Source organism: Etheostoma cragini, chromosome 3 (genome assembly GCF_013103735.1).
Source record: "Etheostoma cragini isolate CJK2018 chromosome 3, CSU_Ecrag_1.0, whole genome shotgun sequence".
In the NCBI taxonomy this organism is placed as follows: domain Eukaryota; kingdom Metazoa; phylum Chordata; class Actinopteri; order Perciformes; family Percidae; genus Etheostoma; species Etheostoma cragini.
In genome coordinates, this window is record NC_048409.1 from 8,771,304 (window position 1) to 8,784,787 (window position 13,484).

Genomic DNA, 13,484 nt, shown 5'->3' on the forward strand with positions numbered 1-13,484 from the left:
TTTACCAGAGTATCTTTTAACACAAGTATCTGTACTTCTACTTAAGTACGGAAAGTGAGTACTTTTGCCATCTCTGATGTTTTGTATTACAGATGTTGTGGTTTGGGGTTTTTGCCAGTCCTGTGTTCCCCTGAGTGTTTGTGTGTTCTGTTTCCTGTTATATTTTGAAGTCGGGTTTTTGTCTCGTCTTGCCTTTAGTTTTACTTCATGTGTCTTCCTGCTCTTGTGATTACCTGATTTTTTCCACCTGCTTCCCTGCCCTCTTGTCACCTGCCTCTCGTTTCCTCATTACCTTGTGTATTTAATGATTGTGCTTCTCTCGCCAGATCCTTTTGTCTTGTTCGTGTGGAAGTCAGTGTTCCTGTTGGCGTTTCCTGTTCCTTTGTGGACTTCTGTGTGCTCCTGATCTCTTTCTCCAACCCATTATTCTCCCACAGTTTACCTTCCTGAGAGGATTTTTGCCAGCCCCTGAGCTTCGTTTTTTAGTTTTTCCCTTCTCCTTGGACTTTGTCTTTTTGCTTGGACTCTCTTTTGCCCTTTTGTTAAAATAAACCTTTTTACAACCTCTTCTGCCTGCCTGCTCTCTGCATTTGGGTCCTCCAATCCCGAGACTGTCAGCAGATTATTCTGAAACATAGATTCCAATCCAAAAATGACCTGCACATAAAAAACTTCTGTTTTTTTAATGTGAGAACAAATTTCACACTGCAAACAAATACCTCAAACCACTAGCAGGTGAAACAAAGAGGAACTATATCACTGCCTGCATGCGAGTTTGTTTTTAGAGTGGCAGGCCTAATTCTAATCTTATGTTCAGCCTAAGTAAGTAAAATGTATTCATAAAGAACTTTTCACAGACTTAGGTCACAAAGTGCTTTACAGGGACAAATACAAGAAACATTACAGAGTGGGAGTAGTTACACATCCATATCACACAATTTGATGACAACATTCTAAGTAAGGTGTTAGAAAGTGGCTAGATAACAATCTTTAAATACATTTGGGTAAAACTAAGTCAAACCTGTTTGGAACTAAGAAGAAACCTTTGAGAACAAATACGTTGAAAGTCTCTTGTAATCCAGATTAATTTGTATCTCTGAGAAGTGATTTAGAAACCCTACAGGCGCAGTCACTCTCCTGGTAATCTGCGGCAAAAAAAACAATTCTGAGTAACATAAGACATAAGAATCTTTGTATGTCATCATTGATGTGTTGTGTAGATTATGCATGTTCTGCTTGGTACAGTAATTTCACTAAATTTAAGAACAAACTGCTGGGAAAGCAGAACAATATTATTTGGTATTTAATAAATGAAATCTCATGTTGTTAGTGATGAATGCAGAAGGGTTGGACTGCTGCAGGAAATAAAGTCCATATGAGGGATCACCACGTTGGCATGCACACATTAAAACAACTAATTAATAAAATTGTTGTTTTTTCAGTTGACATTTTAAACATTTAATTCTCCCAGTAATGTCTCCAACAGGACAATGAATGATTAGTAGTAGTCACCCAATTTGAACGAGAGTCAATTTTCTTTAACGGTGCGGTAAACCAAATGCAATACGCCATCCACAATATAAATATTATTAATATTTACTTTTGCTAACATTAGATACTTACACAGCTAAAAGCCATATTTAGCATTAGGAATATACGTTTTGTTAAGGCATTCACAAACGTTAGCTCACATTAGCTTCTCTGTGTTGTTTGGTACTGAGACAAAAACAAGGCTCAAACAAAATTACATTTTCTGCTGACGTGTCTGAAAAACGCCTTTTTAAGGTAATTTAATGTCAAGGATATTCTGGAGATATTTAGCATGTGTAGAGTGGGTCCAATATTCACATTAGTGACTGTGGGGCAAAAGAATTGCTCATGATCTGTGTTCCCGTTCACTTCTCCCATTAGAATCAAAACAATCATGTGACAGGCCGAGCAATAAGTGTGTTCCCAACAGCCATGTTTTGAACTGGGACTGCAGTAGTATTACTCATAAACAATAGATTCATCAACAACCAATAAAATTGTTATTGGCAGCTGTGAGTCAGGTGACTCTGCTGATGTTAACACATTGAATACATTCAATAATAATTAAACTCTGACAGCATTTATTGGATAAGATCATCTCAGCTGCTGTAAACAGGAAACCACAGATCTGTCAATTTTCTCAGCTTCACAGAAATGCACTTCCTGTCAAACTAAATACCACAAAATTATATATTCATATATATATCACAGTAAAGCTCCACCTCTTTTTGTATGCAGATATACACTGAGGACTGCACACAGGATTATCAGAGAAGAAGACAGACGGCGACACAGAGAGATGGTCTACATGGATGTGGGTCACCTGTTGGTGCTGCTGCTGCTACTGCAGCTGTGGAGCTCAGGTAATAAAGAATAATAATAATGCATTTTATTCATATACTGCTTTTTACAACACTCAAAGACTCTTTTTCTTTAAAAAAGAGGAAATCTACCAACTAATGATAGGTAGGACTCGCACGTGCACGCACGCACACATGAACACAAGCGTGCACACTGGGGACATTGGGATGTCTCTCCAAATAGCCCCTTTTTTTTATTAGCCCCTTGACATGTGACAAAATTGGGTACAATTTGTAAAATGGGTACAATCTTTGATTTCACCCACAGGAAGTTATTCAAGATAATACTGTAAAAATCTGAAAGTACAGAAATTGTGCCTGTTTAGTAATAACCATGTATTGTTCATTAAAACTTGAGAATCGCTTAATGTCTGCAATTGCCAATGACAGCTGTAGTCAATGTCCGATAAGTGGGCATGCATTGATCTTTCAGTTAATTTCTACCACTACTAAGAATCAGCACGACCTGAGGCCAACGTCTCAAAGATGATGTTGTTAGCCAGTTATCCTGCTGGATTGGTTCACACACACACACACAACACAAGTGCATATTAAAGGATTTGTTAACCTTCATAAGGCATTGTTACGGCTTTAGATCCAGTAACTACAACTGCAATAGTTGCTTTAACTGTATGTTACATAATAGAGTAAGTATTATCCCTAATAAAGCAACAAAGACGCTTATAAAAGATTTAACAATGACATAATACTGTACGTTAGTTAGTTAAACTCAAAAGTGTTTATGTTTTCTGTTATAAACACTTATATTCTGTTCGAGGTTTCTGCCTGTTCAAAGGAAGTTTTTTCTCGTCACCGCCGTACTAAGTGGGGGAATTGTTGAGTGTCTGTAAATTATAGTTTTCTCTAGACCTGCTCTAACTGGAACTGTGATGTAGCGTAGCCACAGTGTCAAAGATAGACAGGCAAAATTCCAAAAAGTACATATTTATTTGCACGGACTCTACCTCTGTCCTAAGCTGGGACCCTAAACATTTCTCAAGGCATTTCAATAAACAGCAACTATGACAGTTGATAATACGATATATGATAATACCGACAAACTCCCTTGGGAGGTAGTGTGGTCTCCCAAAAATTCCAGCAATTCCCCCAAGAGCAAGCATTTAGTGTGACAGTGGCGAGGAAAAACTTCCTTTTAGGAAGAAACCTTGGTGATGAGAAAAAATAAAATCCTTTTAGGGAGAAACCTCAGACAGATCCAGGCTCTTGGTAGACGTGTCTGACGGTGCCGGTTGGGGGGTGTGATAAACTGTGGCAATAATAGTCACAATAAAGATAATGGAACTATGATCAGAAATAGTAGTTGTAGAAGTTCATGGCATAGCAGGGCAATACAAGACGTAGCAGGGTACAGCACAGCATAGCAGGGCGTATTAGGACGTAGCCGGGCGTAGAATGACACAGCAGGGCGTAGCAGGGAACTGCAGAGCGTAGTAGGGTGTAACAGGGCATAGCAGCTTGCGGAGCAAGACCATCTGGATAACTGCATCCATGATTTAGGTGCCACTCTAATCCAAGGAAACATGCTGGGTGAAAAAAGCAATATAATATAGTATAGGGATGTACAGAGCAGTATACTATTTATATCCGAGCTGCACATGGTGCCTCTTACTGTATACTGTCTGCACCATTTGTCACTCACATCAATGCACTAGCCTCCTCCAATCCTCTTGCCGGACGTTTCTGAGGGGCGGTCGGCTCGCACAAGCAAGTAACCGTCCAGATTAAGCACAGAATCAGGGACTCGGTGAAGCCAGATCTCAGCAAACACAATAAGGTTTGATTGCTCAGGATTATTGATGGTAGTGGTGGTTTACTTTCTTGCCGGCAAAGACGCTCTCTGACGCATCCTTACCTTCCTTGCTTTTGCTACGCCCGTGTGGCTCGTATCACAGCCAACAGATGGTCCGGGGGTAGCCTATAGACTGGAATAGTTTGAAAAACAACAATGTATCTCTGGAGTATATACACTGTACGTTGTAGTCCATATTCCCACTGTGTTGCTGGGCATGGAACTAAAAGATCACTAATTTAAATGTGCTGTATTTACATAGCGCTTTTCTAGTCTTAACAACTACTCAAAGCGCTTTTACATCACACAGGATACATTCACCATTCGCACACTGTGGGCAAGGCTGCCGTACAAGGTGCCACCTGCGTCAGATAAACATTCACACACATTCACACTCCGAAGCGCAGCATCGGGGGCAACTTGGGGTTCAGTGTCTTGCCCAAGGACACTTTGAAATGGGACTGCAGGGCAAGGGATTGAACCCCCAACCTTCCTGATTGGCAGACAACCGCTCTACCACTGAGCCACAGCCACCCCACCACCCAATTTACTAATGATCATCAGAGCTAACAGCAGGCCAGCTAAATGTAGGCTTGATACCATTGTTCGAGGCTGTTGTTTGATAGCTGATAGTTGTTCGAGCTTGCTTGAGATACACCTATATGCTCCCCTTGATACATCCCCTCTCCTTGATGACTCGGGGGATGTGGTGTTTAGGGTGCCCTTTTTGTTTCTGATAAATCTGTATGATAAAAGATGAAAGGGAAACTTTGCTGATTTTCAAACGGCTCTGTATCTAGCCATGTTTCCATCGACACATTTTTATCATCATAGCGATGTTTTGATAGCGCCGTGCTTGTCTTATCATAGCTTGACATGTTGCTATCAGCCAGCACATTAGCACTATTACAACTTACAGTATTAATCATTTATAGGTGGACACCGCGATCCATTTTGGCTAGCAAACTTTGTTAGTAAATGTTAGCTTCAATGTTGTGCGTTTCAGTGTGAAAATAAATGGACACCTTGAAATGTCTCAAATCTAATCCTTACAGCAATTTGACCACAAAACAGCATGTTGTCATTAAGCTCAGGTTTTTATTTGCTTTAAAGTCGTGGGATGGAAACACACTTTAGCGAATAGATAATTGGATTGACAAGTGGATGAACATATTGACAGCAGCGCCGGCTGTACATGAAGAATAATTGTGCCTCCCTCAATTCTGCATGCTCACCCATTCACCTGGCCCTTGTCAGCCAGCTGTAGCTTCGTTCATCATGGTATAACGCAAAGGTGTGTGTGTGTGTGTGTGTGTGTGTGTGTGTGTGTGTGTGTGTGTGTGTGTGTGTGTGCGTTTCAAAGCTGTCACAACCTCTGTCACTGCTGTTGTTAGCTAGCTTGCTGTTGACCCAGATCAGGCAGGATTTGTAGTCATGGGCAAGGGACATAAAAACTAATATACATTTTAATTTGACATTAATTTAGTAAAACGCCCCCGAGTGCAGGATGATGTCATTAGACATTTGAAACCATTTCACAGGAAGAGAACAGTGTTTTTTATTTTTATTTTTAACAAATATTTGGCATATGACAAGAGATAAATAAACAGTTAACATAGGAAATTAACACTTGCATTTTGCCACTTCGCAAGGGCTTTACATTCTTCCCAAACAGTAGTTCACTGAGGAGTTTTTGAGCCGATAGAAGATTTACTACAGAACAACCTTAGAAAGTTGTTTCTGTCCACAGCTGTGATCCAAATGTGCTGCTTTATACATGTTTACCTTCTGACTTTCCACAGAACTCCAGACTGAAGGAAAACACAACTCAGAAGGTAAATAGAGAAAAAAATGAAGAATCATTATGGCAGAATCAGCCGATTTTACCGATGACTTTCTTCTTTCTATTCAGAGTTTGTCAGGTTGCAGGGAGGTCGCTGCACAGGAACACTGCAGCTGAAGCATCATGAAGAATGGAGACCAGTGAATGACTTAGACTCTGTCTGGACCCTGAGGACAGCAGCTGTTGCCTGCAGAGAGTTGGACTGCGGCTCTGCTGTTTCTGTAGAACAGAGAAAAGATTTCTCATACAGATCTGTGTGGGACATCAGGTCTTACTGTGTGGAGTCAGGATCTGCTCTGAGTGAGTGTGCAACATCATCTTTCTCTTACCACCTCCTGGATCTCACCTGCTCAGGTAAGCCTATCAGTGACATCATTTATGACAGCAATCCCACTAAATGATCGCAAATTATCCCAGTTAGCAGATGCTGTAAACATATTCTTTGCAAATCTTTACAATTATTCCCCAAAAGAATCAAGCAGGCCTGGCTTGTTGCCGATCAAACTTTTCTTTAAAACTTGCCATTTTTAGCGTGAAGCTTGCTAGCTCAAAGTTTCTTGTTTCCCCTAGCAAAGACATTTTCAGAATGGTTACACACAGAGAGCGGGAGGGACCTGAAATCACATGCCAGATGTCAGCCTTTATCCTAAAAATAAACTGTTGTTGATCCAGACTAGCCCATCAGAGACATCAAAGAAGTAATGTACTCAGGTTGAATCACACTTGCACTAGCTAGAATGGCAACAGACTGGAACAGTCATTCCCATCCCATAAGGTTCTTATGCAATGCAAACCGTTGTTCACTGCTCCAGTAAATAGGATGAACCTTAGATATGACTTGCCAGCCTTAGCAACGGCAGATAATTACATAGTCCACTCTCGATTCCCTTTTTCATTTTCTTTAAATGTAGCGCTTTAATTTTGAACGGTAAACAGTCTGTTTCACCGAAACTCCTCTAGTAGGTGTTCTATAACAGTTTTTTATAGATACCCTGCAGCCATTCAGAATCGAGTACTTCCCCAGATCATGGTATAAATGTAAATGGGATTTCTGCAATCTGTGCAGATGTAAGGATATGTTTTGCTGTGAATGATGAACTGAAATTTTAGAACTGTGCTGAGTCCAGTTTGAATCATTGAACTGTTTTATTTGGTGTTTGGCACCTTTTTTGTCTCTGTATTTGCTATTCTATCACCTCTCCAGACTCTGTCAGGCTGGTGAATGGGACCAGTCTGTGCTCAGGCAGACTGGAGGTGAAGAATAATCAGTCTCCCCAGAGGTGGTCCTTGGTGTGTGAAGCTGACTTTGACTGGCAGGATGCAAAGGTTGTGTGTAGGGAGCTTGGCTGTGGGAATCCTTCAGTCATCGAGGGGGCGCTCTATGGAGAAGTGGAGGCTCCAATGAGGACCAAAGAGTTCCAGTGTGGAGGGAATGAGGCTGCTCTCCTGGACTGTGGAAGTTTAGGCTTGGATGGAAACGTCACCTGCTCCCCTGGAAAAGCTGTTGGACTCACATGCTCAGGTTGAAGCGGAGCAGCTTTAATTTGATTCATTTATTTATGTTCTAATGAAATTCACTTTATTCTTTTACTGATGACACTATTGTTTGTGTTCAGAACCAATCAGGTTGAGGGGAGTCAGCCGCTGTGCAGGAACACTGACGGTGAAACATCAGGGAGAATGGAGACCAGTGTCTGACTTTAACTCCGTCTGGACCCCTAAGACAGCAGCTGTTGCCTGCAGAGAGTTGGACTGTGGCTCTGCTGTTTCTGTAGAACAGAAAAAAGAGTCCTCGATAATATCAGTGTGGAGGATCTGGTCTGACTGTGTTCAGTCTGGATCTAGTCTGAGGGAGTGTGCAGCCTCATTTTCCTCTTCCTACATCCTGGATCTCACCTGCTCAGGTCAGCCCATCCTTAGTCTTGCATTGCCAGACCTATGTCCACAACACTGTGGAGTAAGGTATGCTGGGATAGAATAAAAACACTGGCTTGTTTGCATTTATTTAAACAGATCCCAATATTCTTGGGTGGTGCTAAGCAGCGACAGTGGCTCAACAAAATATCGATCAATCAAACATTATTTATAGAGCACATTTCATACAAGTTATTGTAACAAAATGGGCTTTGTGCAAAAGCGACATAAAACAACATTTTGTTCGGTTATACAGAGTAAACTATACATACAAAAAATGTATTGAACACGCATGCACAAACACACACACACAGCGAAAAACTCAGTTATTCATTGACTTTTGTAAAAAGAAAGGTTTTTAGCCTTTTTTCAGTGTTCAGTGTGGATGCCTTTCTCAGTTCCACTGGCAGGGTGTTCTTTATTGTTGGGGCACAAATACAAAAACCAACCTCACCTGCTCTCGAGTTACAGAGAGGGATGGTTAACAGACCACAGCCTGTGGATCTGAGGGTTCTTGCTGGTTGATATCTAATGAGCATACTGAGCTGCAAGGCCATTGAGAGTTTTATATACTAGGAGTAGAATCTTAAAATAAATTCTAGCCTTTACTGGGAGCCAGTGCAAGTCTAAATACAGATCGCTCCAGTAATCTAATCTACTTGTTATACATGCGTGAATAAATTATTCAGTCTTCTTTTGACAGTAAGCCCCTTAATTTAGAAATATTTTTTAGATGTTAGAAAACTGATTTTGTGACTTGATTGATATGACACTTCAAAATTAAATCACTTGGAAAGAGTGGCCATGGCTGTCAAGAGTACTACAAGAGTTGCTTTCCATGGTAGTTTACCGAGCCAACATTATTTCCTGCAAATATCAGGAATTCTGCAATAAACTGAGTTATAATGGCGTTGTCACATGTTTGGAAAGGGTCTATAGTATTAATTTTTCAGTAAAGAAGTATTAAAACGCCACCTAACAACACATTGGCCAAGGGTGGTGGAGCACAGAACCCCTTTATGGTCATATAATGCCATTGGAAGTAACACCACGTTATCAATATAATTATATAACTGAGGGGATGCAAAAAGAAAGTCTCTTCTGGAGAAAAAATGATGTTTACCTGAGAAAAAGAAATAATCCTTACAGGTGGGATTAATTGCACGCCAAATGTCTATAAGCCCCAAGCTGCTGGCCCATGATTTCAAAGCATTTGTAGCCTTAACCTGAACCCCAGTGACCTTTATGTTTGACCGATCAATGTTTGGGTCCCACATAGCATTGAAGTCCGCACCAACAACAAAAGAATAGTCCATTAAATCCAGCATTTGATTGGTAAGCGTATAATAGAAATTGTCATCAAAAACATTTGATGACGCTAAAGAGGGAGAATCCGTTTGGCTACAATGGCTACTCCCTTTGTTTTTGAGTTTGCTAAGGAGGATGCAATTGCATGATAAAAATCTATTGGATAAACTATATCGGCCTATAGCAAATCCTGTTGTAATGCAAAGTCAACATTTTCCCTTTAGAGCCTTCCACCCCCTCCTTTAACCTGACGATGTGGATATTGCAGATTCGGTGTCTGTCCTCTGTGTCTGCTAGCTTCGCCTCCAGCAATTTAAAAGCGTGGCCATGGCTGTCAAGAGTACTTCAGTTGCTTTTCATGGTAGTTTTTAGATTGTTCACGTCAGATCTGACGGAGCCAAGGCTCGCAGTCAGAGATGCTAAATGAGCATGAATAGCAGTTAGCTTTTTGTCGTTTTCGATTCCCACCGTTTGAAAGTAGTTTTCTGTTTCTCCAGTAGTTCCTCTGCAATGTCATCATTATCGCTGCGTTGTGCTCTGCTCTTGTTTCCGTTCTGTTTTAAGTAACTCTGACGAGCACACAACAATAGAATATTGGAGTTGGAACCATATAAAACAACTAACTGGCTAGGTTGGGCCAAGAGCTACACTTTAAGCTGCCATCTCTGTCCAGCCGATCACTTGACTCCATATTTTCTGTTGTTAATGGTGAAATCACGTTGCAGTTGTGCTGTTTTATGGCAACACTGTTTTTGGTGTTTTTTATCGCTTTCTATTTTATCTTCTATCATCTCTTTCTATCAGACTCTGTCAGGCTGGTAAATGGGACCAGTCTGTGCTCAGGCAGACTGGAGGTGAAGACCCGGAAGTGGTCCTCAGTGTGTGAAGCTGACTTTGACCAGCAGGATGCAGAGGTTGTCTGTAGGGAACTTGGCTGTGGGGCTCCTTCAGTCCTCCAGGGGATGCTCTTTGGAGAGGTGGAGGCTCCAGTGAGTACCAAAGAGTTCCAGTGTGGTGGCAATGAGTATGCTCTCCTGGACTGTAGAAGCTCAGGCTCAGATAGAAACAACTGCTCATCTGGAAAAGCTGTTGGACTCTCCTGCTCAGGTAGAAGAAGAGCAGCTTTGATTTGGTTAATTTCTGTTCAAATTCACTTTATTCTTTTGCAGACAACTCTCTTGTTTCTATTCAGAACCCGTCAGGTTGGTGGGAGGACTCGTTCGTTGTACAGGATCACTGGAGGTGAAACATCAGGGAGACTGGAGACCAGTGATTGTCTCTGGCTTGATCACAGAGGTAGGAGCTGTTGCATGCAGAGAGCTGGGCTGTCTTTCTCCTGTTTCCGTAGGATGGAAGAAAGAGTCCTCAGTCCGATCTGTTTGGATGATCAGCTCTGACTGTGTTCAGTCTGGATTTACTTTGAGGGAGTGTGCAGTGTCATATTCCCATTCTTCCATCCTGAATCTCATCTGTTCAAGCCCATCAGTGACACAAGCCACAGGTATGACATCATGTATGACCGAAATACCTGCCTGCCTTTCGAAATAACTGCTTGCAAAAATGCATAACTGCTAAAGTTAAACATATATTCCTTGTTAATGTATTATTTCACCCACCTGCTATTAATCAGAATGGTAATATGATCAGATCAGCCAATATTATCTCTCTCCCTCTTCTTCACTTTCTCTCTCGCTTTCTTTGTCATTCCTCTTTGTTTACATGCCACAGGTAAAAAGAGGCAGAGCAGAGGATACTAAATAACTTTTTAAACTTACAGTATAAGCGTGATAGGTGTGAGCGATCCGTGTACATGTTAAAGTGATTTTAGATTTCAGGTCCCTACAGTTTGTGTTAAATGGGATTTGTTGTATTTCTTGATGTTGTGTGTGACAACTCTCCATGGGTTGGATCAGGTCCGAGGCCTTTTATCATCAAAGCGGTTGTCCTGCTGCTAACTTTGCTGCTGGTGAACGTGTCTCTTTACTTCTACTATAAGGTACGGACACATGCCTGTTGTTTAGACAACTGGTCCCCAACCTCGGGGTTTAATGGCCTTCTTAATTTTAAGGGGTGTAAGACAACCTTTTAAACCTATATAAACACATAATGACAGCGTTCACACAGCCAAATAACCGTTAGCAACAGACATTTAAGAACCAACAGCATTTTGGAAATCACCACCACAAACAAGCAATATTGTTACTAAATATTATTGTTATTATTAGATAAGCACAGGGACCTATTACATGTTATGGTATAAATGGTCATTATACAGAATTAAAGTAAATGTACACTATGTCATACAGAAATTATAACATTTATAACGTTTACATTTTAGAGGGGTATTTCTTCTTGATGACCGTTTTACCCAAAAAACCTTAACATATACCACAAAGTGGCCTTGATAGCCGCAATCATATCAGTTGGCACGGTGACCTAGATTTTTAATGACTTACCCGATGATGATTGCTTTAATTAAAACGCTGTTCATGCCCCAGGTAATGGTATAAATTTGCCTCTCGGAAGATTGAAACCTAGAAGTGACAACTTCATGATCTTCTTCAATGATAAAATTAAAATGATTGGAGATAAAATTCTTCATCTCTTGCAATCATCTTTTTCCTGGTTTCCCTTTACGCAGAACCTAGAAACAGCTTGAAAACCTGACATATACTTAGACTACTTTTCTCTCATCGACCTACTCCAAGATCCTTGAGAAGGTAGTTGCTAATCAGTTATGTGACTTTCTACTTAACAATATAGTTAATTTATAGAAAAGGTCACTTAAGGAAAAAGGTTGGAAACTACTGGAGTGATGCAGAAAGTCACCTCTGTGTTCTGTCATGTCTCTACAGGCCAGCAGGGGACAGCAGACAGACACGCAGGAGGATATTGAGCTAAATCATTATCACATGGGTGTTCCTGCAGTTGAAGAAGAGCAAACTGAAGAAGAAGGAGCAGAGTAACACCTCCAAAGAGCTCTTCTCCCATCCATATGGATTTTAATGTGCAAGTTCCTTTGAAAACAAGAGGACACAAATGATTACGTTACATTATATACTATATAGCTCACATCTCTAAGGCCATTGGTTCCTACTGAAAGCGTACAAACACCTGAGAATTTGAAATTACAATTAAAAACAAAAACAGGCCAACCAGTAACAATGTAAAATAATATTAAATTTTAAATTGAAACTTGAAACATTGACAAAATCCTCTTAATTATGTATTACAATATTCAGTGTAAATTAAATTGAGTGACATTTGAATTAAATCCTGAGATAACAGGGAACTCAGAGCCACCTTCTTCAGACCTAAACAACAGAATAGGTTGATTGCCATTGATTCCTAAAACAACACAGACTGTCGCACATTGGCCGTTTTAAACGTGTGACCATGTTACGTGACTGCGGTGGATATTTTGATCATGTGACCATTCTATTTAACATAATGAACTGTTTTTTAAGATAGCTAACATTGTAAACTATTTAGAGTTAGTAAAACATCAGGGATTGGCTTAAAATGAGGAATGCTACCTCATTGTGCAGAATTTAGTTATACTTGGCCATCTCACTTACTTTTAAAATTACTAGCCTCACAACCTAACAACAAATGTTGTTATGAGCTGCTTACACAACCTCCCCACACGGTTGTTTTCTTGCCGCTGGAGATCTGCACATACAGGGTTGGTGAACCACATTCGGTGCCAAGTTGAGAATCAGTTAGTATTTGTGATTGATTAAAGAAATACAATGCATCAAAGTCATATAGCTCACAAACAAAGTACAAATAAATCAGTCAAAATCTGTGGTATTTTTCTAAACAAATTTCATGCTTTTTCATAACAAATGTTTATTTTTGTACAGGAATTTACTTGATTTCGTAATAGATTGCTTATTTAAAAGCAGCTCTGTATCATGTCATATTAGCTTGCCAAGTTATATATCACCAAAAACAGCATATTCTGCGTTGGAAATAGGCCATAAGCCAAAATGCAAAGTATAATTCAGGGGGAGAGGATTACAAGTTCTGGGTTTACATCTTATTTATGAGATATCGGTGGTACTGGACTATACAATGACAGTTATTAAGAATGATTATTGAAATGTAGCAGTTTTACATATATGTTTTAATTCATGATTTTTTGTACTTTTTTTACTCAATGTATCTCTTATTATATCTTATTATATAAGACTATATATATATATATATACAGTAT

At 40.1% G+C, this 13,484-nt stretch overlaps 1 protein-coding gene across 1 annotated transcript; it reads left to right on the forward strand.

The window, feature by feature from the left end:
* The first annotated feature begins 2,316 nt into the window (after positions 1-2,316).
* LOC117941850 (scavenger receptor cysteine-rich type 1 protein M130-like) lies at positions 2,317-13,159 on the forward strand. Its single transcript, XM_034867014.1, has 9 exons — positions 2,317-2,393; positions 6,003-6,035; positions 6,113-6,397; positions 7,248-7,565; positions 7,660-7,947; positions 10,070-10,372; positions 10,458-10,766; positions 11,179-11,261; positions 12,121-13,159. The coding sequence occupies exons 1-9, from the start codon at positions 2,330-2,332 to the stop codon at positions 12,229-12,231; spliced, it is 1,794 nt and encodes a 597-aa protein (XP_034722905.1). The 5' UTR covers positions 2,317-2,329; the 3' UTR covers positions 12,232-13,159.
* Positions 13,160-13,484: the final 325 nt, after the last annotated feature.

Bases quoted from the DNA above. Each gene is read 5' to 3' on its own strand.
- LOC117941850 (XM_034867014.1), top strand. From the start codon at position 2,330: ATGGTCTACATGGATGTGGGTCACCTGTTGGTGCTGCTGCTGCTACTG. The intron at 6,036-6,112 runs GTAAATAGAGAA...CTTTCTATTCAG, and splicing joins AGGAAAACACAACTCAGAAG to AGTTTGTCAGGTTGCAGGGA. The intron at 10,767-11,178 runs GTATGACATCAT...GGGTTGGATCAG, and splicing joins ATCAGTGACACAAGCCACAG to GTCCGAGGCCTTTTATCATC.